This window comes from Epargyreus clarus, unplaced genomic scaffold (genome assembly GCF_041222505.1).
Source record: "Epargyreus clarus isolate Ecla_fem2 unplaced genomic scaffold, WU_Ecla_fem_2.2 ptg000003l, whole genome shotgun sequence".
Taxonomy (NCBI): Eukaryota; Metazoa; Arthropoda; class Insecta; order Lepidoptera; family Hesperiidae; genus Epargyreus; species Epargyreus clarus.
This window is the reverse complement of record NW_027332211.1, coordinates 6,920,946-6,946,766: the sequence shown is the minus strand read 5'-3', so window position 1 is coordinate 6,946,766 and position 25,821 is coordinate 6,920,946. Positions and strand designations below refer to the sequence as shown.

At 36.0% G+C, this 25,821-nt stretch overlaps 2 protein-coding genes across 2 annotated transcripts; one reads left to right on the top strand and one right to left on the bottom strand.

Moving 5' to 3' along the window:
- Positions 1 to 350: 350 nt before the first annotated feature.
- On the top strand, positions 351 to 17,306 carry Tnpo (transportin 1). The gene is made up of 16 exons (XM_073086054.1): positions 351 to 523; positions 771 to 1,103; positions 1,198 to 1,413; positions 1,486 to 1,608; positions 1,929 to 2,024; positions 2,741 to 2,924; positions 4,297 to 4,514; positions 4,971 to 5,180; positions 5,519 to 5,830; positions 5,911 to 6,018; positions 6,520 to 6,693; positions 7,199 to 7,370; positions 7,811 to 7,906; positions 9,535 to 9,610; positions 11,593 to 11,895; positions 12,278 to 17,306. The coding sequence occupies exons 1-15, from the start codon at positions 419 to 421 to the stop codon at positions 11,873 to 11,875; spliced, it is 2,706 nt and encodes a 901-aa protein (XP_072942155.1). The 5' UTR covers positions 351 to 418; the 3' UTR covers positions 11,876 to 11,895; positions 12,278 to 17,306.
- A 580-nt stretch (positions 17,307 to 17,886) lies between these two features.
- On the bottom strand, positions 17,887 to 25,341 carry dmrt11E (doublesex-Mab related 11E). Its single transcript, XM_073086042.1, has 3 exons — positions 24,181 to 25,341; positions 22,588 to 22,726; positions 17,887 to 18,714 (listed from the first exon to the last, which is right to left on the bottom strand). The coding sequence occupies exons 1-3, from the start codon at positions 24,370 to 24,372 to the stop codon at positions 18,449 to 18,451; spliced, it is 597 nt and encodes a 198-aa protein (XP_072942143.1). The 5' UTR covers positions 24,373 to 25,341; the 3' UTR covers positions 17,887 to 18,448.
- Between the last annotated feature and the right edge of the window lie 480 nt (positions 25,342 to 25,821).

The following is a 25,821-nucleotide window of genomic DNA, read 5'->3' as shown; positions in this document are numbered from 1 at the left end:
AGTAATAAATAATAATGATTGTTGAAATATTATAAGAGGTTTGTACCAAAGAGTATAGTAGTTTGTACCAATATGTTAGGTTAGACAATACTGTTTAATTCAGTCTATGATTAATATGTTTCCCGGCCTAATACTTTCATTTTCCACATATTAATATAACTTTTTTATAATTTACATAGTAAACCGTTAAGATGTTTATTTTTATTTATGAATTTGATTAGACAATCAAAATATTTGTATCTGTTAGGAATATTACTAAAAAATACATGTTAATTACACAGGCAAGGATAACGCTTTGTTCTAAAAAATCAAAATGACTATATAATATTTTATAATCTGGCAATTCTGAATCGTCAAATTTTGGCATGGTTGATCTTTACGGGACCGAGTAAAATAAAACCGTTTTGTTAGAATTATTATGAAAATGGAGTGGAAACCTGAACAAGAAGGACTAAGACAAATTTTAACGCTTCTCAAGGAATCACAATCACCAGACACTGCAACTCAGCGGGCAGTTCAACAAGTATCCTTTTCACAATTTTCACATCGATGCACTTTATCGGCGTGGATGTTTTTTGTATATTACACCTGTTTAATTTGTAATTAACTTAATATTATTGGTTATATCTCATTCTTCTACCTATATTTCATTTTTGTTTGTATAGGCGTGTGATAGGCATCTCCTCCACGCTTACGATAAAATCGATTTTTCCGACATGACAGTCATTGACAGCTTTCGGTTATATTTTCCATAACAATGTTAATATCAGAAATTGGAAGAATTGAATAAGTACCCCGACTTTAACAATTACTTGATTTTCGTTTTGACGAAACTTGTAACCGAGGAGGAGCCTACAAGGTCGTTGAGTGGATTAATTTTAAAAAACAATGTAAAAGCACATTACAATAGCTTCCTGCCGGAGGTGGCGGAGTTCATAAAGAGAGAATGTCTCTCAGCCGTCGGGGACCCGTCCCCGCTGATCCGCGCCACAGTGGGCATCATCATAACAACAATAGCCAGCAAGGGGGAGCTAACCTCTTGGCCCGAGCTTCTTCCTGCACTTTGTCAGATGCTCGACTCTCAAGACTATAATGTTTGCGAGGTATGTGCTATTTCTATAAAATAGTTGTATCATTATGTTTATTTTTTACTTTATAGCTCATTCCAAGATTATTAAAATTTGTTATAATTTTCAGGGAGCATTTGGAGCGCTACAAAAGATTTGCGAGGACACAGCCGAGTTACTCGACAGTGACGCATTGAATAGGCCACTAAATGTGTTGATTCCAAAATTTCTACAGTTCTTTCGCCACTCGTCACCAAAAATCAGATGTCATGCTATTGCTTGTGTGAACTATTTCATAATGGGCAGAACACAAGCTCTTATGTTGCACATAGATGCATTTATTGAGGTTGGTTCATTGTCCGCTTATGGTGAAGCGTGTTAAATGTAACAACAAACTAATCTTTTCATGTTTTTTTAGAATCTATTCCACCTAGCAGCCGATGTGGACCCGGATGTAAGAAAAAATGTTTGTCATGCACTGGTCTTGCTACTAGAAGTCAGATTGGACAGACTTATTCCACACTTACCAAACATTATTGAGGTAATTAAAGTTTATTGTAGTTTCAGATCAATATGTTACTCTTTTTGAAGTACAAAAATTGATAAAACCACCATAACAATTTTCTACATATTTTTACTTTAAAAATGCTACATTGACTCATGTGATTACCATAAGTTCAGCTAGTTGGTAGTAGTAGCAATGTTGAATTGAAAAGGAAATGTAAACAGCAATTTTGATTGAATTTCATTTTTTTTGTGTGTGTTGCTATTCCCTCATTATAATTTGACAGGTAAGATTGTTAAAAGGTATAATGTATTCAAGTTTGCCTTTGTTTAAGACTTCCACTCCTTTGTTCACAGTACATGTTGGTCCGTACACAAGATCCAGAGGAAGCAGTGGCATTAGAAGCCTGTGAATTCTGGTTATCGCTGGCTGAACAGAATGTGTGTCGAGAGGTATAATCTTTTGTAATGTTAACAATACAAACCATTACTAATAGCTTTATTAACTGAGTGCTTGATTAGATAAGAAAACTGAATTAGATAAGGCAGAGACTGAATTGTTGGAATTAAGTTGATGTGTTTTAACCTATGAGTCAGCTAGTTATAGCTTAATTTTTTTATCACACAATTAATTTCTGGTTAATAATAGTACAGTAGTAAAGTGCTCAAATATTACTGTATGTCGATTTGAAGGATGTGGTAATGAAATACATTGCAACTTAGTCCTCGGGACAAGACTTTGTTATGATCTCTGGGAGGACTCTCTGTCAGGGCTCGATTATCGAAGTCCATGACAGTGGCCTCTTATAATGTAGGTGATAAAACCCTTTGTGTTTCGACTCCGGCGGCACACCTATATCTGCCTAATAACAGGAGTGTTAGGCGCTGCTGTGTTCCGCTTTAAAGGGTGTGCTAAGGGAGACATACTTTTCCGAGGCGTTCCAGCTTAGTTCTCAGGGGTAACGGCGCATCTGCGGCCGACCTCAGGTAGGAAAAACTAATCCTATCTGGAGTTGATTACAGATGTTCATGGGCGGCAGTAGCCACTTACCAGCAGGTGGACTGCATGCTTGTCTGCTACTTCTATATTATAAAAAAAAAATATGAAATAGATGCCATGTTTCCTTCTTTTTTGTAAATCTGTAAAAAAATGTTGCAATGGCTACCAGGTTCTTGGCCCGCGGTTGCCGACGTTGCTGCCGGTGTTGGTCCGTGGGATGCGCTACTCGGAGATGGACGTGATCCTGCTGCGCGGCGACCGCGACGACGACGCGGACGACGCGGAGCCCGACCGCGAGTCCGACATCCGCCCGCGCTTCCACAAGCCGCGCTCGCACACTATCAAACATAATGGTGAGTTGTGTGCGACAGGCTTTTGCCTATTTTAAGCATAGATAAGTATAGATATCTCACCGCCTTGTAATTGTAGGAAGCCCTTAAATGGCTTTAACGGCTGACAGTTCTGTCAGCCATATAATGGCTGTCGTGATGTAATTTACGCGGAACAATGCCTACATGCGCAGTTAAGACACGAAATCGAAGAAAAAGTGCGGAGAAACATCGTTTCATTCGTAAATGATCTAAAAACTACGTCTTTTTTAATAATTTTTCAAACATTAAAATAAATGACAGTGGCAATTGTCAAAAGGTTACTTTTTCTTGTTAGTAGTGAGTAATCTTTACTAATCGATAATTTTAAGTATGTTGTTATGAATTTACAGTTTTGTTAAGTAAGTAAAACACAAAGGAGCTGCAATAACTACAGCACAGTTTTTAATGAATAAGATGAAATTCTGTACATCTTGGCTTTATCCAGGAGTTTGGATTTGATCCCTCTTGAAATTAAATTCCAAGAACAAAAATAAAAGTAGATTCTTTAAAAATTGTATGAAGCAATAGTTTTGTATTCAACCAATTTGCTGTAATTGTGACCTGTTGTAGATTGGACAGACACTTATGAGTCTCTAATAAATAAGAATAATAAGAAGTCCTTCAGTCAATTATGTTCAATAAGCCATAACTAGCATTTATCTAGAGAGTGGGATACTGCTCACATTTCTTTAAAAAGTAAATAAATATTGTAGTGCTGCCATCTCATTCCAATTAACCCATGAGACTTGTGTCATCACAATACAAATCATAGAGATTTGTGTCACTTTAAACCAATCAACCCAAGAAACTTGTGCCACTTTAATTGCATTGCATTTCAAAGGTGGTAGAACCCTTTGTGTTTCGACTCCGGCGGCACCACCGCCACACCTATTTCTGCCTCATAACAACAGTGTTAAGCGCTGCTGTGTTCTGGTTTGAAGGGTGTGGTAAGAGAGACATACTTTTCTGAGGCGTACCAGCTTAGTCCTTAGGGGTGGCATCTGTAGCCGACCTCAGGAAGGAATATCTAATCCTATCTGGGGTTGATTACAGATGTCCATGGGCGGCCGTAGCTATTTACCATCAGTGTACTGCATGCCCATCTGCTACTCCCATCTTATATATAAAATTCTTGTGTCACAATGTTGTTACCGTACTCCTCTGAAACGGCTTTACTGATTTTCACCAAATTTTATATGCATATTCAGTAGGTCTGAGAATCGGCTACTATCTATTTTTCATACCCCTAAGTGGTAAGGGTTATTCACCGTTAACATTTTTTTAATTATATGGCAACACAACGTTTGCCGGGTCAGCTAGTATGTGTCACAAAACAATGTTGGTTGTATGTCAGCTGGCGGGGGCGACAGCAACATGTCCGGCGGCGGCGAGTCGGACGACGACGAGGACGGCGGCGGCGACGCGGACGACGGCTCGCTGTCCGACTGGAACCTGCGCAAGTGCAGCGCCGCCGCGCTCGACGTGCTCGCCAACGTGTTCGGCGCGGACCTGCTGCTCGTGCTCTTCCCCATACTCAAGGAGACGTTGTTCCACGAGGATTGGGTCATAAAGGTAATATTTTAAACACGTATTTTTACGGGTGTGAGAAATTGGCTTCATTCGCGATTTTCAGAATACGTAGATTGACTCTCTACTATAGTTTTATGTTTACTTACTTATACTTTCAATCTCTGGCGTAAACAACACATCTAACATTAAGATGCAAATGAAAAGAAATATTCATTTGAATCCTCATACATTATATCTCTTATTTTTCTCTTATTTTTTTTCGTAATGGATCATTCTTTATATTTTTGTCCTCATATTGACCACAATGCAATAAGGGCTATAGTATGTATTTACACATATATTATACATGAATTTAAGTAGACCAGTAATATAGTCTGCGGATCACATGTTCTAAAAACTGTTATAAACATTACCAAAAAGTTAGTTTTAAAACATACTATTTTTTCCAAATATAATAACTAAATATGAATGGGTTAACACGTGACATGTGTGTCTCAGGAGAGCGGTATCCTGGCGCTGGGCGCGGTGGCGGACGGCTGCATGGGCGGCATGGTGCCGCAGCTGCCCGACCTGGTGCCCTACCTGGTGTCGTGCCTGGCGGAGCGCAAGGCCCTCGTGCGCGCCATCACCTGCTGGACGCTCTCGCGCTACTCGCACTGGATCGTCTCGCAGTCGCACGACCTCTATCTCCGCCCCGTTATGACTGAGGTAGCTTTTTCCACTATTAATCTACTAACCTCCTGTTTCTGACCTGTAACAGCAGGGTTAAGCGCTGTCGAATTGTGGTGTGAAGAGTGTGGTAAGGAAATACACCTATTTATGGTGTTTCGACTTAGATCTCAGGGGTAGCATAATTGCGATTGATTAAACATGTCCATGGAGGACAGTGGGCATCTACCGTCAATCTCGTCAATTTTCGTTTACTACTTATTTGTTACAAGAAAGGTAATAAATATAGACATTTTGAATGACACCATATAGATTTATTGTTTTCCAATTCTCATTTAAAGTAATGTGAAATGAAAGACATGTTTTTTTGTTTGCAGCTATTAAAGCGTGTCTTGGACAACAATAAGCGCGTACAAGAAGCGGCGTGCTCGGCATTCGCGACCCTCGAGGAGGAAGCCTGCACGGAGCTCGTACCTTACCTCGGCCATATTCTGCAAACCCTCGTGTATGCATTCAGCAGATACCAACACAAAAATCTGCTCATTTTGTACGACGCTATTGGCACCCTCGCAGACTCTGTGGGTCACCATTTAAACAAACCTGAATATATCAATCTGTTAATGCCGCCTCTCATCACCAAATGGAATGTTCTAAAGGATGAAGACAAAGACCTGTTCCCTCTGCTTGAGGTTTGTAATATTATTATTTTTTACTGCCCACATGTTTAGTGTTTGTATGAATTTATAGATTCATATTTTTTTCCTTACAGTGTCTATCATCGGTTGCCACAGCTCTACAGTCGGGATTCCTACCATATTGTGAACCTGTATTCAGGAGATGTGTATCACTTATTGAACAAACGCTCAATCAGAATATTGTGAGTATCAGTTTAGTAAGTAATTTTGTTCATTATATGCTACAATACTAGAGAATGTTGTAATTAATATATTGTTTTTTAAATTCAATATACGTAGGTTTTATTTATTTGTAAGGGAGTTAGAGACTTTTGGCAAGCTGTGATAGCCTAGTGGTTAAGAAACTCTGCCTCTTGATCGAGGGGTCCGAGGTTCAAATCCCAGGCATGCACCTCTGATTTTTCAAAGTTATGCGTGTATTAGAAATTAATTATCACTTGCTAAAGGGTGAAGGAAAACATCGTGAGTAAACCAGCATACCTGAGAGATTTATTAAAAAAAAATCTCAAAGGTATGTGAAATCTACCAATATGCACTTGGTCAGCGATGTGGACTATGGCCTAATCCTTCTAATCATTATGAGAGAAGTGGGACATATGCCCAGCAGTGGGACAGTAATGGGTTGTTGATGAAGCGAGTTAGAGAGGCTTCAGAGGGGTAACTGATTCCATATGCATGTACAGGCGAACACCCAAAGTCCGGAACAGTTCGAAGCGCCAGACAAGGACTTCATGATAGTGGCGTTGGACCTGCTGAGCGGACTGGCGGAGGGGCTGGACGGCCACATCGACCACCTCGTGCACAACTCCAACCTCATGCAGCTGCTGTACCAGTGCATGCAGGACCCCATGCCCGAGGTATACCTTGTATGTCGCTCGCTTCACTTACCCGGGGGCGCATAGGGCCTATATACGTCTGTTGGTATATGGAGCTACTACGTATGTATATTTCCCGTTGTTCCTGTTATATTGAATTATTTATAAATTAATATATTTTATGTAAGTATATAATTGGTATGGTTCAATATACTATAAAATCTTTTTATCGTCATTTAAGTCGAAGCATGTTTATTTTTTATAATCATAATAATAATCGCCAATGTTGAAACCCCTACTCTATTTACACAACACCTATATTATTTAGTATCACATGTATTTTATTACAAAGTGTATAATATCATAATCATAAAAACATAATCATACTATGTCTTGAAGTAAAATAACAATCAATATACTCATCCATATTTATGACACGTTATAATAAATCACTTACAACTCCATCAATTACTAACACGGTTGGGTAAAGGGAATGTTTTGTGTTAAAATTTGACAAATTAATTTAATTTTGTACTGTATGAAATAGGTTCGTCAATCGTCGTTCGCGCTACTAGGGGACCTGACGAAGGCGTGCTTCCAACATGTGCACCCTTATATCCCGGAGTTCCTGCCCATCCTGGGCATGAACCTCAACCCCGAACTCATCTCCGTCTGTAACAACGCCACTTGGGCCATTGGAGAAATTAGCATTAAGTTAGGTAAGTGGTACATAGTAAATATATATACTTAAACGTAACCGCCGAAATCTGTCGGCGTTTTTTTTTGTGAGGAAACAAAAGAGGATTTATAATTTTTTGCAAAGTGAATGGGAGTTTTCACTCCAAGAGATCACTTGGTAATGCCTAGATCTGCCTTAGGTGTTATTCCAAGTCTATTTACTTCATTCAATTTATTTTGATAGCAGTGTAATAATTCATTGGGTAACTAAAAAATAGTCTAATTTTGGTGTTACTAAGTTATTTACAGAGTATTATATTCTACATCTATACATATTAAGTTTCAATATATTCGAGTATACTTTTTCGTAATTTGTAATAATATTAATTCATGAGAAACATCACAGTATTTCTTATTGTCAAAACAATATACGTAAAATTGGTCTTAGCAATAGAAACGGCAACTTGATTTTCTATTTCAGGACCGGAAACCTCTAAATACATACCGCTTGTATTGAACCATTTAGTCGACATTATCAACAGGCCAAACACCCCAAAAACTCTACTAGAGAACACAGGTAAGTGCGACTGTTCGATTGTAACATAACCGATTGTTAAACAACGTATATCTTATTAGATAACTTAATAACAACATAATAACATATAAAATTAATGTTCGTTCTATATTATTTGCTAGAATGTTTTCTGTAAAAGATATTTTGGTGGCAGTCATGTTATGCTGTGTTATTATATACCATATCTTTGTACTCTCCTTCACTGCTTCATATTGGTTTTCCACTTCATCATTATTGTTTTTATTTTATTTTTTGTTTTATTTAAATACCTTAAGTGATCCTAGCCTAAGCTGATAGTGATTTTTGGGTTATGTTTTGTAAATACTTTGAAAGTTCATACTGCAGTATTTTCCTCGTTTCAAGTAATAGATCTGAAAGTGGATCTAGGACTGCTTACATCTATCGTACATTTATGTCGCAATTTTACGAAAAAAAATGTAGTCAACTTTTGAAAAAAAAACTGAAATTATCTTAAGCATCTTGGAATATTTAAGTATATTGAAGGTAACAAACAAACAGGTAAGAAAAGAATATTTTTTAAATCATTTTATTGTCAAATAATTATGGAGAATTCCACAAGAATACAAGGGTTGACTGCGACCATATCATACGAATTTCAAACTTCTATTTTTAACTTTCTTACATTTCTCCTTTCAATTATTCAAAATCTGTGCATGGCACTATGCAAAAATGTCTGAAGCCGCTTGCCATTTCGTATTCTCGAACTGCAGTGTTTTTCAAATAGTGGGTTTTGTACCCCCGGCGGCGCAAAACACTAAAAAAACAGTATAAATTTAAATAAGATATTTTTACTATTTGATTAATTATGTTTGGCGTTATTATCAATTTAACTGATACCTAATTTTCTTATTTATTATTTGTAACATATTGAAAAGAGCGGGGCGTAAGAGAGGGCGCAAAATATGTTATATTGTGCCATGTAAAAGATTGTAAAACAGTCATGCCAAACAGTATACAACAAACAACCTAGTACTAAAACAACATGCCCAGAGGTCATTATCAGTCCTTATGCTAACTATATTTCAAGTGTCCTAATATAATTAGTCCTAAATAATCAATAACATAGATATAGATAGTAAAATATATATTCCAGGATTAACATACATAAGTCAGGATTTTCTATTTACTTATATTAATATTATTTATGTTAGTTTTTAGATATACGTGTAGTATTATGTGTAATAATGTTACATATGTATATTACAAGTAATTTAAAACCCGAGGTTACAATTTGCCGACTAATTAGTTAGTAAAGAAACACACATATCTATTTATATGTTGTAACCTTTAAGTTTTGGGGATTAATGTATATATGTATTATTTTATCACCAAAGTAGTGATTAGAATATAAAAGTGTGTGCCTGAACGAAGAGGTGTCCTGGGTACGGCCAGTTATGTTGGTTCGACCACTGTAACTAACAGCCCCCTAGGCCATCTTTTACCTATTATAATTATTTATTTAATAGTTATTACCTAGTACAAAATTGTTTCACAATTTTTTATATTTGTAACACTGATTTGTTGCTGTTGAATTATGTAATTTAACTATGTTTTGGATGGTTTGTTGATTTGTTTTCTTGGTTTTGTTCTCGGTATGTCGTGGCGTGTAGCGATTACTATCGGTCGGCTAGGTTATGTGTGCCCCCACGACGTCGCACCCGTTTTACATCAATTTGTACGCCAGTGGTCTGTAGTCATTTTTTTTATTATTACTTTATATTATTATAATTACGTTCTATATTTAATAAGTTATTAATCAGTATTATTTTTCGATTGTGGATGGTGTTTGTTCATGGCTTATTAATCTATTGTTTTACCCAATTAGTTGTTCTTGTTTATGTTTACCTGGCATGGCAATGTGATATTAAATATATGTTTCACAGTACGGCCACACTTCGAAACTCACTGACTTATGGGGTGGTATTTATTTGTTCATATTATTTTCAGTGGTGTATTCTATGTATGTTGAACACCATCCGCTTTCTAAAATATTTTAACTGCTAAATTTTATATACAGTATTATTTCATTCAAACTGTGAGACAAATCTATCTGTTATGTAATCTACACTCTAATATAAGTGTTTTAGATTTTTATAGTATTATTTAACTTTTTAGTCGATACCATAAAATATAGTATGATTAAGATTTGTCTCCAGTTCGAAGTACTCGTAAATCAGTGTTCATAATTTTTTTTTGTGACATTAATTTATTACAACTTCATTTCAATTATTAGTTATATATCCACAACCATCACACCACACTTACTTAAATATATTATGTTAATTTTTTACTATTATTTTAGTAACTAATATCATACTAAATATTTTCCAGCACTTTTATTTTCGTTTCTGTTTTGAGAGACTAGGTGCTCATCTGTGTGAGTGGTTTTCAATCGTCGCATCTGATTGGTTGGACGATGATATTAGTATTAAAATTCATGTCAAACGATAATGAAACAACATAATTAACAAATGCAATCTGAGTATATAACTTTCTTGCGAACGATTATCGTAAATTTGTAAAAAATGTATGAAATTATTACTAAGTAAAATAAAAACTAATAATTATACAATATATCACATATACATTTACAAATAATATATAAATAGCATCTCTACAGTGTCCCAATCGGAGGCGATTTATAGGAGAATTTCTTATTAAAGCTTTCTAACCCCTCGTTTATTCCTTGGTATAATGTAACTTAGTCTACACATGTTAGCTACGTTTTTGGCTATAGATTCCAATTTTGCTTCCAAACCTGGAGACTTGAAAGAAATTAATGAAGTATATATTCAAAAAAAAATAGATATTACGTTTTGTATGATAAATGATTTACAATTAACTGCCACTTATCAATATTTATTAATGAATTGTAATTTTAATAAAATATATAATAGTATGTTTTAGAATAGTTGCAACTGCGAATTGCATAAATAATAATATTTTTAATGGGTCGTCTAGTCGACATTCATAGACTAGGCGGGTACTCGAAAAAAAAATTACTATCACCCCTTCAATATTTGTATGAATTAACAAATAATAATACTACTCAATCTATTACAACATCATGAATAGTATAATAATCATTTATTAAGAAGTCGTATGATTTAAAGGCATGTAGCTTATTCATGGGTTTAAACGAGGGGTGAGGACATCCTAATATTATTACAATTATAATAGGTATCTGGAATTCAGCATCGGACTATTACAGAACTACAAAATTCGCAAGAGTCGGCTGCCACTAGGTCGTGGCGACATTTGTATCGTTGGACAATTATTGGCTCTATCGGTCCCATTTCTTAGCATACAACAAATTTTGCTCTAGATATCCTGCTATATAATCTATTCTACTGCTTCACTTCAGTAGGCGGTAACATTATACCGGTGATAAAATGAAGTAAAAAAGTGATGATGCCAATAACGGGTGATATGGTTAAAATTATTAAAGCTCCTAATATTAAACATGTCGCCTACAATAATTTTGTCTGGGTGGTGTGGTATAATGTTACTCTAGAAGGATTTATTTTTTCTACACATTTGCCGACACGAAGCACCAGTGCGGTCGACTCAATTCGTTGCGAGATCGATAATGCAATTTTGATTCGTGTCTGTGATGGTCCGATGCTTCGGTCGTGTAGGGCTCCGTTTAATAAGACGGTCGAATATAGGTGCACGTCGCTGCGGAACATCCGCGACAACGACGAGAAGGACTCTGCCTTCCGCGGCATCTGCCAGATGATCCAGGTGAACCCGGGGGGCGTGGTCTCCGACTTCATGTTCTTTTGCGACGCGGTGGCGTCGTGGTCGCACCCCAAGGACGACCTGAAGGAGATGTTCACGAAGATCCTGCACGGGTTCAAGAACCAGGTGGGCGAGGAGAACTGGCGCCGCTTCGCCGAGCAGTTCCCCGTGCAGCTCGGCGCGCGGCTGTCCGCCATGTGCGGCATATAGAGCGCGGGTACACTATTATGGTGAGTAATACTCTTTTAATCAGATTTATATCAACTCTCGAATAAATTCACGTACCCAATATACATTGTAATTTTGACTTGATTGATGACGTGTTAGTTTGAAATTGAGACGCTAAAACTAAATAACTATGTGTATTGGAATTAAAATTTTAAAAGTTGCTTTAGAACCAGTGAAGCCATTTATATATTTATATTTTTTAACTTTCCTACAATACAACAGGCACTATTCTTCCGTCCAGTGAATTAAAACTTTAACTTTTCAGAGCCTTAACACTTATGTGAAAAAACTTGCGGTTAACTTCACTGCCGTAACAATACATTATATGTTTTAAAAGCGTGAGGTACTGAGTACTGAAGTAGGTTCGTTGTCCGTTGTCCGCAGGGGAACCATTGTGAGCGGGGTCGGGCCGCACGCCGCCGTCAGTGCCAACCACACTCGATAGACTGCTTAAGGAATTACTGACACTGATCATATTGTAACAGATCCAGCAATAGATTCTACTGCGACACCTCATTCTCGTTTCGTTCCTTTCTGTCAAAATCGAAGGTGAGAAGCGGCGACTCCACTCGGCCGTCCCGCCGGGGGACAGCTGTCCGTTCGGCTGTCAGTACTAGACGCACAGTTAGGCGGGCTATGAGTACATGGTAGTATGTATATCATGGGGGTGCTAGGCTTATTGTACTCGTAACGTAGTGGTCGTGAGTGATAATTGTCGCACATTGCATGCTTGTGTGCAGTTTATTTTATTATTTTCGGAACGATTGTGCAGTTATTGGCCTGTAGTGTAGGATATACTCACGACATTGTTTTATCACTGTGACTTTCGAGCGAATGTGGTCGAAATATCTACTTTAATTGCATGAACTTAGGTTTAGTCCGTAGTTTGTAATGATAATAAGACGTTTATTTTTGCTCTAGAAATTTAACATTTCGGAGTGTTACCTACTTATCGTAGCAAGGAATTGCAGGCTTTTCGCATTTCTTAATTAAATTTGAATTACCTAAGGGTAAACCACTGAACACATTATTTTATGAGGATGTTTTACAGAACTTGTTCCAAATATATTTATAGTTGTCCCTGTGTAATCCAAAATAATTAGGAATCCTAATTATATTTTAAATAATATAAAAATGTATTTATAGTCTTTCGCGTATTCATTAAAATCATTTTGATGGTACATATTTGGTGGTCAAACTGTATTTAGTAGGTTAATGATTTTTATCAAAGTTTTGGTGATAAAATCTATTAATTTCTTTTTGTAGTTTCCAATGTGTACGAGTATTGATGTAAATGTTCATATTTTACTGTTCACACTTTAAAATTTGTGGAATTTGTAGATAAAAATATATTAGGCAGGTACGAATAACGCAAACCTAGTTAATAATTAAAATTAAAAACTACACTTAGAGTATTGAAGAACATGTATACATTATAAATATGTATTGCCAAATTTATTTCTATGAGATTTATAAAAACTTTAGGACGAGTTCTTACCCATATAAAAATCAAGGGACAACTTGAAGATCGAGTCACGCACAGGAAAGCCTGAAGAGTCTCATATCGAAAATTTTATAAGAATATATTGCGTTATGAATTGAGTTTGATGCTACTATTGAATCATTATTTCGTTTCGTGAATGTAAAAGTTACATTACGTGACGGCCCATTTTCATAACATAATAATCTTAATGTTTTGTCATTAAACATGAATTGTACAGAAGACGATACTTACCTAGTTTGTATTCTCCTAGGGTTTAGTTTGACTGACGATAACGTTCACTGCTCAAGAAATCTTTTGCGCTTGTGTTCAATTTAATACATGACTAACTATGAAACTTCTATTCTCTTCACTTCGTTTCGTTTAGTATTAGCAACTCATAAAATTAAATTAAGTGAAGAACATACATTATTTGCCAACGGAAAGCTACAATGTCATAAACGAATACAATATATTATGTTTGTTCAGAAGCATTTATTTACGTCTCCACTAGGCTTTTTCTTTCAAAAGTTGTTAAGTATTTGCAATTGATGTGTTAACTACTATTTTAATATAAATTACAAGACTTAGTGAAATCGAGAATTTAAGTGAACTGTGATTTGTGACTGGTTCATTTTGACTAATATATGTGTACGATTATATGTGACGGTGTAGATATATTGCTTTGATAGATTTTATGTGGGCTAGATTTCTGCTATATAATATACCAAATAGTATTTTTACGTTGTATTTTGTTTTAATGAATTTTTATGTTCGAGTTGCCCGCGCTGAACAATATTTGCAATGTCGACTTGTAGGCAATATGTCGTGTTGTACAATTTTTTCCTTTTAATTCTACAACCTCGAGTGGAATAAATGGAATTGATATTTAAGAGGAGTCGACATTACGATTATTGATTTAACATTGGCAACTTGTATCAGCTCAGTGAAATTAGACATTATAGCAATAATATCAACTATTACTGCTATGATAAAATATTTCTGAGGACTTTAGAGGTCCAAGAAAAAAGATTCGATGTCCCAAACATATTCCAAAAGTTCCTTTCATTCAAGGTTTATAAGTTGTAATAATTCGAGTAATATTTATCTTGACAATGAAATCTTAGAATTTTACCAACTACAATTCTGTCCGTAATTGTTTTCTTTATTAGAAATTTTCCACTTTATGAACAAGAAAGACAATTTTTAAAAATTTTGCTTTTCAAATTAAATCAAATTATTTATATACCGCTAATTTGACGATCATTGTTATTCAATGTCTAATTTTACTGTGTTATGTATATTGATATAAAGTAATATTTATGTGTATATTTAATAAAGTAATATTATGTATATGTAAATACATATTTTGTTGATTATTGTATGCGAATAAAATTGTTACTTTTTGTTTTATAAAAGCTAAAAAGTCTGACTTTAACCACTTGTTATATGTCATTTAAGTATGTACTTTCAGATATAAAATCAATGTCATCTTAGTATTCACGCTTGATGGGGATGAATTTTCATGATAATTAGATTATTAATTAATAGATAATAGAGCATAATATATAATAATAATAATAAATACGTAATATGTCTATGTCTAAAGTAGTTGACTTATTTAACTTATTACATATTGGCAGTGATTATAATAAACATAGAAATTAACTTAATAACTTGCAGATGTGTAAGTTTTTGGGCATTACTGAAAACCTTTTTATGTCCCACCAAATGGGACTGCTCTTTCTAGAAGCGAGGGAGGGCTGAAACCGCTTCTATCCCATTGCTTCAACTATAGGATTGGAGATCGCACGATAATTCGTCCCTGTCAAGTCTAGTGTATTCTAAGTGTGAACATGTGTTATGGGGGATCTGAAATTTGAGTAGTTCATATGAACATTTAGTCTATTTTGCAATTGTAACTATAACGTAAGATTTATGGTGATATTTAATTCACTTTTTTCGGGGATACAGCAAATTTTAACATTCCTTTGAAACAAAAATTTTATTGGCTTTTTCACGAGATCTTTTATATTACACTTTCAAGTTTTTTTAATCACATTTAGGTCGTTTATCACTAAATTGCGTGTAATATTTATATGTAATACTCTTTGCACCTCGGTCCCTGAAATCCCGTCGGTTCCTGTCCCGAGTCCTTTCTAGTCCCATTCCTTGTCATGTGCCAACGAAGCCTGAGTCATGTGCGGTTGAGTGCTTACCATCCGATCGAGTCTTATCATTCATTCTGATAGTACTGCTGCTACTTCTAGACACCGCATGGGTGATATCCGATACGTTTCCTAACCTACAGTAGCTTCTCATGCACCACAGATCCTGTGCAAGATAAATTATTGTAAAGTAGCGCACCACTGCCTCGGATAGAATTTGAGAAACTTTATTTATTTTTTAAGTGAAATACATTATATGAATGTTACGGGTGACCTCGTAATTTATTTTTAAGGTAGTAGATTTGTCGTCATATTTTTTTTATTGTAGTAGTTTTTCCTAAAAAAAACCGTGATAATAGCTGACTAAGTGATTGCATGTTTGTGTGAGAGAGCGAGGCGGCGTTCGTAAGGCACGATTCCCTTCCTCGAGGAATAATTATTGAATATTTTAGTCGTATTGTATGAAAGGGCACGCGTGATGTGTCGTTGATATATAAACGCTATAGTGATTATATTTTTGTGTTGTGCATTATACATTTGTATTATACTGTATTTAATATATTATTATATTGAAATACAGCAGTCCCTTTGTCGAAATTCTTATATAATTATATGTACTATTTTTATGCAGAGAAATTTATTTTATACGTGTTCGTAATTATTTATTAAAGAAAGAATAAAAACAGCAATATGTTGGTACAAAAAACTTAAACAAGTAGAATAGCAATAGTATGCACCAAGTTCTAAGCAGGACAGACTTCTCATAAAGTTGTTTCAACTCAAGTACTCTTTAAACATGCACATGAAAAATTACTATTAATGCCAGGAGGTATTTTAATATTAACGTTTTTAAGTAAAATATAAAAATAACAATCACAATAATACTTTATACAAAAATTATCAAGAATTCGCCAAACTGTAGTCAATATTTGACTGCTGTTAAAAAGTTAATTATTTTTAATACTCATATGGCCCTTATTTTTTCGAATATGTATTTATATTGATATACCATATATTAGTATTTCGTTTTGTAGTACTCAGTGATGAGCCGTACTTATATTTATTATGATGTATGATATTTATTATTCTCATTTCACTCTACTTTTACCTTAAATTATTATTGCGCTAAGCAAATTTCTGTATTGTTCAGTTAATGTAAGTTAATGCATCAACTAAGCTTCACAGTCATACATTCTGTTGATACAGTTCTCAGTTCTGTTGTGCATTGCCAGGGACTTACATTAGTTTTAAATATGAACAACGTGAAGTGAGTACAGTAATAGTACATATTTGTACCTATAGTTCAAAGAATATATTTAAGGTCTGTTTTACTATATATTGAAAATTTTAAAGTAAATAATATTATGTCTTACTATTTGTATTAGTTTTCATGTTTATAAAATCTAATTAATCTAATTACCATATACCTATGTACATCAATTTATTTAAACTTATACTTTCATAGGATGGTAGAACAGGCCTTAATATTTAAAATAAGCACAGCCAACTGGCGCTACCTCTTAAATAAGGCCTAATTATAGGCGTCTTGTCCAAGAGCTAAATTGTAATTTTGTAAAAATATTTGCATAATTGTCTGTACTCACTATTTGGCGAAATTGTACATTACTCGCATGTCGAGACACAGTAGCGATACTGTTGACGAGTTGTTTACCTTAAGTTCTGGTTGTAATACGATGATCGATGACCTCACCATAGACATTCTTTTACCATACATTTCGTTAATAAAGCACTCATTGTTCGAAAATTGTTTTTTATTTCTTAAAACATTGATAACTCCTCCTTTTGATAACACTATCTGTTAGGTTTAAGTTGAAGATAAGTGCGTGTACTTAAGTATAAAAAGAATGATTAATTATCTAAGTTATTATAGGACCATCAGTTTAATCCCAACTTTGTATTGGTGAGTAATACGTTAAGGCGCATCCCGATAAATGTGAATGACAAATTGGAAGTGACATTGAATGGTCAGTAAAGTTAACGTTTTGATCTTGACTTGTGCATGATATTCAACCATTTGTCAAACAATAATAATAATTACTATTTATACTAGATTAATGATACAATAAAGACAAGAGAAGTTGATTTGCTTAAACCTTACTAGGTAACTAAACATACAAGAAAAAATTAAATTCAATATAAAAGCACTCATATTTAAACAAATGCCTGGTCACGAATCTTTTTTTTCGATTTATATAGGTAGGTAATATTTGCGAGAAATCAACGTTATGCTCAAAGCAATGCATTAAAATGACTTAATATCTAAAATTGTATAAATTATCTACTTAATAAAAACGAGCGAATTGAAACCGAAATATAAAATATCATTTAATAATTTATTTATTTATTAGTAGCTGATGAATGCTTGTTGGTGTAACGCAAAAAGGACTAGATGCAAATAACATTCACAATGTTCCCTAATCATAATTGTAAAGTGAATATGTGACTAATAGCATCAATAATGGGGATCAGTGATATTGTTGTCATTATCGATTTATTCCTACAGCAGACAATAAATACGAGCCGGCTAGGCCTATGGCTACAGACCAGTAACACCTTTTTTATAATATGGGAGTAGCAGACGAGCATGCAGTCCACCTGATGGTAAGTGGCTACTGCCGCCCATGAACATCTGTAATCAACCACATATAGGATCACATATTCCTACCTGAGGTCGGCCACAGATGCGCCGCTACCCCTGAGGACTAAGCTGGAACTGGCCTCGGAAGAGTATGTCTCCCTTACCACACCCTTCAAACCAGAACACAGCAGCGCTTAACGCTGTGGTTATAAGACAGAAATAGGTGTGGCGGTGGTGCCGCTGGAGTCGAACCACAAGGGGTTTTACCACCTTAAGACCTAATCTAATGTGTGGCGTTAAGGAAATGTTCACTGTACACCAATTATGGATTCTATAGAGAAGGATATCTTCGGTCTCGTCGGTTGGGGTGGGGGCGCGTAGTTGGAGAGCAGCGCTGCCAGCAGGTGGCGGCACAGCGCGTCGGCGGGGCCGGCGTGCGCGGGGGCGGGCGGCGAGGCCAGGGCGGGGGCGGGGGCGGGCGGCGCGCCCCGCTCCAGCGCGGCGTCCGCGAAGGCCCGGCGCCGGCGCACCCTTTCGCTCCATACCGGGTCGTTGCTCAGAAGACTTAAGTGGCCTTTAAATGAAGCAAACAATATAAATTCTTATACCAAATTAAACAAAAAAACAACAGCAATCACGCCGTCGTGCCAAAGTGCACGTATAGAATATTTTGGACACTGGAAATATTTATAAATAGATGAAATGTGAGAGGTTTGTAGCCTGCGATACGCAGGAACCCTGAACACATTCTCCAATTATCTCAAAGATAGGAACATACCAACTTACTTATACCAAAGTTATGCCAACCCCAAACCTCAATTCAAGAACACGTGTGTTGCAAAAACTAGGTATATAAAACGTGTGCAATCTTTTTTACGGCAACAGTCCTAACCCCGTTTACCAAGCTATAAAAAGTTTTACTTGCTGGTATAATACTATTTTCGCACCCTACATAGGTAGGTAGGTTTAGCTCGCAAGTATTGTTGTCAACCATTTGATTCTTTTTTTGTTTTCTGAATCAGAGATAAAATTGAAGTGCTTTGCCGTTGTTTTACTTTTGTTGTGTGATACTTCATGATATCAATTTTTATTTTTGCTTTTACGTTTAGGTATTTATCGTGAATATACCTACTGACTTTATTTAAACTGTCACTGAAACGTAGAGAATTTTACATTAAGCTAAAAGTATTAGGTACTAAGGGAGATACATTATACTAATATAGTAAAAAAATATACATTTGTCATTATAAATAATTAGATTCTGCGTCTCTTTGCTTTACCTGTTGTATTGTTCATAAAAACGAAATGCATGTCCTACTTATTTATACTTATATCAATAAACGAAAGACAGAAATATGCACATTAGCGAAACGATGTTAAAATATATCATAATTATGATTGAAATTAAAAAGTTAATTTTATTATGTTGTAAACGTACACGTAACGCTGAGATACGCATACCGAAAACAAAACATACAGTCTCATAACGTAGCGTTGAAATGATCTTTTTGGCACCCGCTGAGCTATCATTCACCCGAGCGGAAAGACATGTTTACAGTCAACAGTACTGCTGTAACCCGACACCGCGACAAAGAGCCGCCTCTGCGTTTTCGTGTAAAACAATCTTCACATTTTTTACAGCTCATAAAAATAGTTAAAAGATATTTAGCTTTTTTTTAATAGACAGTGAAATGTTGCCGAGGCTTAGATGACAGCTTTTGTTCTGTAATGAAGCGGAGACATTTAGAAGCGTCGTTAGTTTTTATTATGCCTGTGGTGTTCTATTTTTAATTGTTTGAAGAGTATCTTTTTACATTAAAGCTTACTACCGCTAGACGAACACCACACTTGTTAACGAGACTTCTGAAGTAGGTAGATGAAAAGGTTTCAAGCATTTGGTGTAGTGTATTTTCGGATTTTGAATTCTTCGTAAGTAATAAATAGGCAGGTAGTGTATCAAATTTAATCAACTTTCATATTAGCATCTAAATACCCTCTTACCGCCGAGACAAAGCTTAAACACGCCTAATCGACGACGAATAGAAGCAAGGTGCAGCTCATTCTAAAATACATTTACAATTTTAACAACGGCCGATGTTCCAAAGTAAATATTTGTCCAGCTAATTCGCATTGAGGGTTTCACGAGTGAGAAACGAAACAGACGACAGTGTCGACTCATTTACAACAATAACAATGTACCAAGTGCTGCGAGCGTGACACCCGGTTATTATGCTTTTAACATTATCGTTATTTGTGTTTGTTCATTTTTTTTTTCTTTTGACCGTTTATTCTGTAAGTGTAGTTTTTAATAACAGAAGTAGTAACTAAACATGTTAAGTGATTATTGCCTCAAATGGACCTCTGAAATCAACCCCAAAATAAAAGTGTCTGAAAGTAAATAAGAGCGGCCACAGATGCATTAACACCTTAGGACAAAGTTCGAACGCCTTAGATCAATGTGAAACACATAAGCTAACCTAACCTAACCTTACCACACTTTTTAAGCTGAAAAATAAGAGTTGTGGTGGTGGTGACTCCATAGTCGAAACTAAAGGGTTATTACCACCTTCAAAATGTATATTTATAGAGATATTTAAATTAGAGAAAAAAGAGATATTATAGCTTTTTTAAAACGTCATAAAGTCTCAAGAATTGCCTCCTACCTACATCCTACCTACAAGAAGAACCTCGTAAGGAATTTAAAATTGTAATATCTATTCAATCTAGTAATTACAAAAATACTATTTTAAACTACTTACTAGTCAGGGAAATAATGAACATAAAATACCCGTGTCGTTAAAATAGGGATCAGGAAAATATTAAATTTAGCTACGTAGCTTAGTTTAGTAGCTACATACGAGTAGTTGTAGGTTACCCATAAATCATAGCAATAATTAGGTTCACATGAAACTTCTATTTTATTTAGGTAGCTACGTAAAGATTAAATAAAATTAAGTATAAAAAGGCACGGCGCAGATGCTATTGCAAACAATATTTCCATGAATGAAAAACTAAATAAAATCATTAATTATTGAATATTGTTGTTTTAAGTGGAGAGTCTGTGCAGCTAATTTTACTGATTTACTCTGTGTTGTTTTTAAATTGCCCATTGATTAAGTGATAAATGAAGTTTAACAACTTCCTACGAATAAATTATTAAATAGTTGTCAGTCGAGTCGGAAGTTGCCTGTCGACATAATTTTCTTTATTTTGTGTATAGGAAATACTATTATTATAAGTAGTAACTACCCACTTACTGACATAAGATTACAATATATTAGATCGAGAAAATCGCATATCTGCCATTAAATTTTTAAAATACAATGTTTTAAAGGTTTTATTGGTGGATTAATTATATTACCTATTTGTTGATGGATTGCGAGTTCACCTTTAAAGCCATAGGTAAGTTTGATATTATCTATTTAGTATGGGCAGTTAAGTAATTAGGTAGATCCGTGGCACATCTAAGAAAGTAATCGGTTATGTTGATATATTATGAGGCTATAAATATCTTTGGGGAACATTGACAACAATCATTCTTCAGACGGGAAGCTCCTTTTGTGGTTCCACTACAATTAAATCTTATTTTTAGATCCAAATTGATATATTTTGTTGGAATGCTTATCCAGCCCTTTCTATGAAATAGGTACCTACGTTGAATGACTAGTAGGTACATTTGTAACCACATTCACGTAGGACTCCTGTACTATTTGGATTTAATGTAATTTAATAAAATACAATGACAAATTACGACCACCAGGTAGGTACATAAGAATTAAACACTGCAAGGTTTATACTGCAAGAACTCTTTGTGATTCGCCTATGGAGGCACCACCCTCAAAGACTGCTTATAACAGTAGCCTGCAGCTGCTGCCTTATAACAGTAAGGTTAACTGCTGCTGTGTCCCGATTTCAACGAAGGGTGATTACTTATACGAGGCGTTCCAACTTAGGCCTCAGGAGTAGCAATAATTTTTTAAAAGACTTGATGTAAGAACATGAACCATGTTTTTTATTAGAAAATTAAATAGGGGCACATCTCTAAATCCCGCTTTGGCGATTCATTACGGTTCAAGAGATAGAGCCCGGTGATCTTTGGATCATCATCAACCCATTACTGTCCCACTGCTGAGCACGGGTCTCCTCCCAGAATGAGAAGAACTAGACCCTAGTCTACCGCGTTGTTTCATATACTTTTGAAAACTGTTTTTTTATTTTTGATTTTTCAGGTACGCAGGTTTCCTCACGATGTTTTCCTTCACTCTTTATGCAAGATTATAATTAAATTGTAATACGTTCAAACTTTGAAAAATCAGTGGTGCGTGCTTAGGAATCGTACCTCGGACCCACCGATCAATAGGCCGAGATTCTTAACCACTATCTATCACTACTTACCACCTTTTATGACCTTTGGGTATGGAATTTTAAAAACAGTAGTAGTACTGACCATAGTGGTGCGGCCCGGGCACGGGCGCGGCGCGCGACATCTGCACGCAGCGCAGGCGCGCGCGGTAGGCCCGCTTGCGCGCCGCCAGCGCCGCCGCCTCGCCGTCCCGCGCCGCGCCCTGCTGCCGCCGGAGAGCTACCTATACACATATTTCTCATTCAAACCTCTGATTTTTTTATAATATACGAGTAGCAGACGAGAATGTAATACACCTGATGGTAAGTGGCTACTGCCGCCCGTGGACATATGTAATCAACCCCAGATAGAATCAGATATTCCTAGCTCAGGTCGGCCACAGATGCGCCGCTATCCCTGAGGCATGCTGGAACGCCTCTGAAAAGCATGTCTCCTTTACCACACCCTTCAAAGGGTTTTACCACCTTCAAATAGATTCTCATATGGATAAATAGATAGATAGATAGATAGATAGATCATTAATTTCAAGAACTTAAGCGACAACAACAAATTATAATAGGTAGGTACATAATAAACAATGAAAACCAAAAACACACATACGGAAACGCAAACTCAATTACTTATGAACAAAATTTTCTTAAGAATCAAAGTTATACAAAATATAAATACACTGAAAATAATAAAATAAAAAAAAACACTAAATACATAATCGAGTGTTGCATATGATGTTGTGAAACTTATTTCTCAACACGGTTGAAGTCTGAAGCCTCTATTGCCATCACAGATTCCACACACAACTCTCGAAATTGTTCGTAGCTACAATATTCGACATATTTTGAAGGTGGAAGAACCCTTTGTGGTTCAAATCTTGGCACCACTGCCACAGCTATTTCTACCTCATAACAGCAGTGTTAAGCGCTGGTGTGTTATGGTTTGACGGGTGTAGTAAGGATGACATACTTTTCCGAGGCGTTCCAACTTAGTATTCACGGGTAGCGGCGCATCTGTGACCGACCTCAGGAGGTATATTTAATGCTATGTGGGATTGATTACAAATGTTTATGGGCCGGCAGTAGCCACTTATTATCAAGTGGACTGCGTGCTCGTCTGCTACTCCTATACTTCCTATATTATAAAAAAAAAATCTCTCGTTCCTCTCCCACTAGTAGAAGCTTTTATTGTCGCCGAATGACCATCTTCGTCCATATTTAAAACCGGCATTCACCAAAGTGGTAATTTATGTAGAGAATCGTAATAAATGTACTGTATTCTCTGAAGATTATCGGAAAATAGGTGTAGAAATAACTAAAGGTATTGGGTATATCCGTTATTTACCTACCTCTTCGCTCACTTTATCTCAACTTCTGTGAATTCCAGCCAATAAAATGAATCCGTACTTTGTTAACAATTTTGTCTCCTCTCAGAATAAAACTATCAATTTCAAAATCAGTTAAGAGTTAAAACACTGAAATTCAAACCAGGTCGAAGATCAAAATTGGTCCTATCTACCAGTGAGTTCTCTACATAATTTAGTTAGGTAGTTACTTAGGTGCGTAGTATTAACATGATATGGATTGTATCGCAGGCTTTCTTTTGGAATTTAGTAGGTACCTACGAGTAAGTATTTCGGCCATAAGTTTTGTGGTAACATTTAAGTCAGTAGTAAGACAATATTACCTGTGCGGCCATAACGCGCTGTCGCTCGAGGACCAGCAGGCAGCCGGGGCAGCGGCAGTCGCGCCAGCGGCACAGCCGCTTGTGCCCCTTGAGGCAGGAGATGACGCCGTGGTTGCGGCAGCGAGCGCACTTCGGCGTCCGCAGCGCCTTCCGACCGCCACCCTCCGTGTTGCACTTGCTTTCACTTTGCATTTCACCTCTTTCTCCAACCCGATCGATCAATTTGGAAACGTTGTTTTACATATTCAAAAATCCATTACACTAAGTCACGCACAAGTCTTGTTACATTTTTCTAAAAGTGTGACAATTTTATTTCAACACGTAATTTAAGATACTTATTATTTTTACTAGCGACTTTTTCGAGGCGTCCTCGCGCTGAAATATCTTTTCAGATGTGCCGGGTAGCAAGTTTATTTTCAAGTTTAAAACCGTCGGTGGCTATCGACGCCACGCCCTACCCGCGCTACGATTGGCGCGAGCTTTAGGGGCGGGCGGTCACGCCGTAGCGGTAAGTTTTTTTTAACAAAAGGTTTTATTTTACTTGTTTTTAATACGTATTCTGTCTATCAAGTAACATAAATAAAATGTTATCTTATTCTCATGCCTATTAACGCATCTGCGACCGAGCACCGGTAGGCCTCTATTCCTATTTGAGATTGGGTGCCGTTGTCCCAGTCTGGTCTGTCATGGTCCATTACTCACTTACCTACTATTATCTGATAGTCATCCATCAATCCATCTGGACTGCTATTATTTTCTCCGACTATATTATTTAAAAATATTATACATACCTAACTGCCTATTTTAATTTCTATAATTTCTCATAGTACTTAACAAAAATTGGAATACCTACATCTAGCCATGTAAGTACCTCCTTATTATGAACACCCAGGAAATCACAGACAATTTGCTAATTTAAAAGCTACCATAATATTAATACAAGTAACTAAGTAGGGTCTACTTTATTATATAAATGCCTAGGTAAATAGTCTGGCATACCTAGTTAGTATCCACAAAATATTGCGAACTAGGCTATATTATTATTGTAACAGGAGCAATGTGTAACCAATACCCAATCTCGGACGACGATTGCCAATTAGCTCTCCAGTTTCACTCGCCGCTGCCCGCCGCGTCCCATTACACAACTTTATTATAATATTTTAACTTTATTTAATATTATAATATCACTAATATGATATATCTAATAAATATAAAGTGGTGATATAGCTACTTATATTGTTCAAATTTTACCATATGAAATAGGTTAGGTACCTACGTTGCGACTTTTAAGTTTACCAAAGCTCTCTCGAAGCATATTGTATACATACCTATGTAAATATGTAAAACGACTTAATAGGTAGCGTACCATCACAAAAAATATGCTTCATTTGAAAACTTTTAATTGTCGGATAAAAATTAACAACACTAATAAGATCAAGATTGGCAAGAATTTAAAGCGTGAACTTAATATTCACATGAACAGTGCATCTCTGTTCGATGCAATTATTTGCGCGTTGATCGCACAAAGCGAGGCAAAGATGCGCGTGCGCACAACACATACAAACACACGTTGTGCAAGTTTCAGTTACGCATGCCTTTGATTCATTTTGCGGATGAGTGCATTTGATTAAGCATATGAAT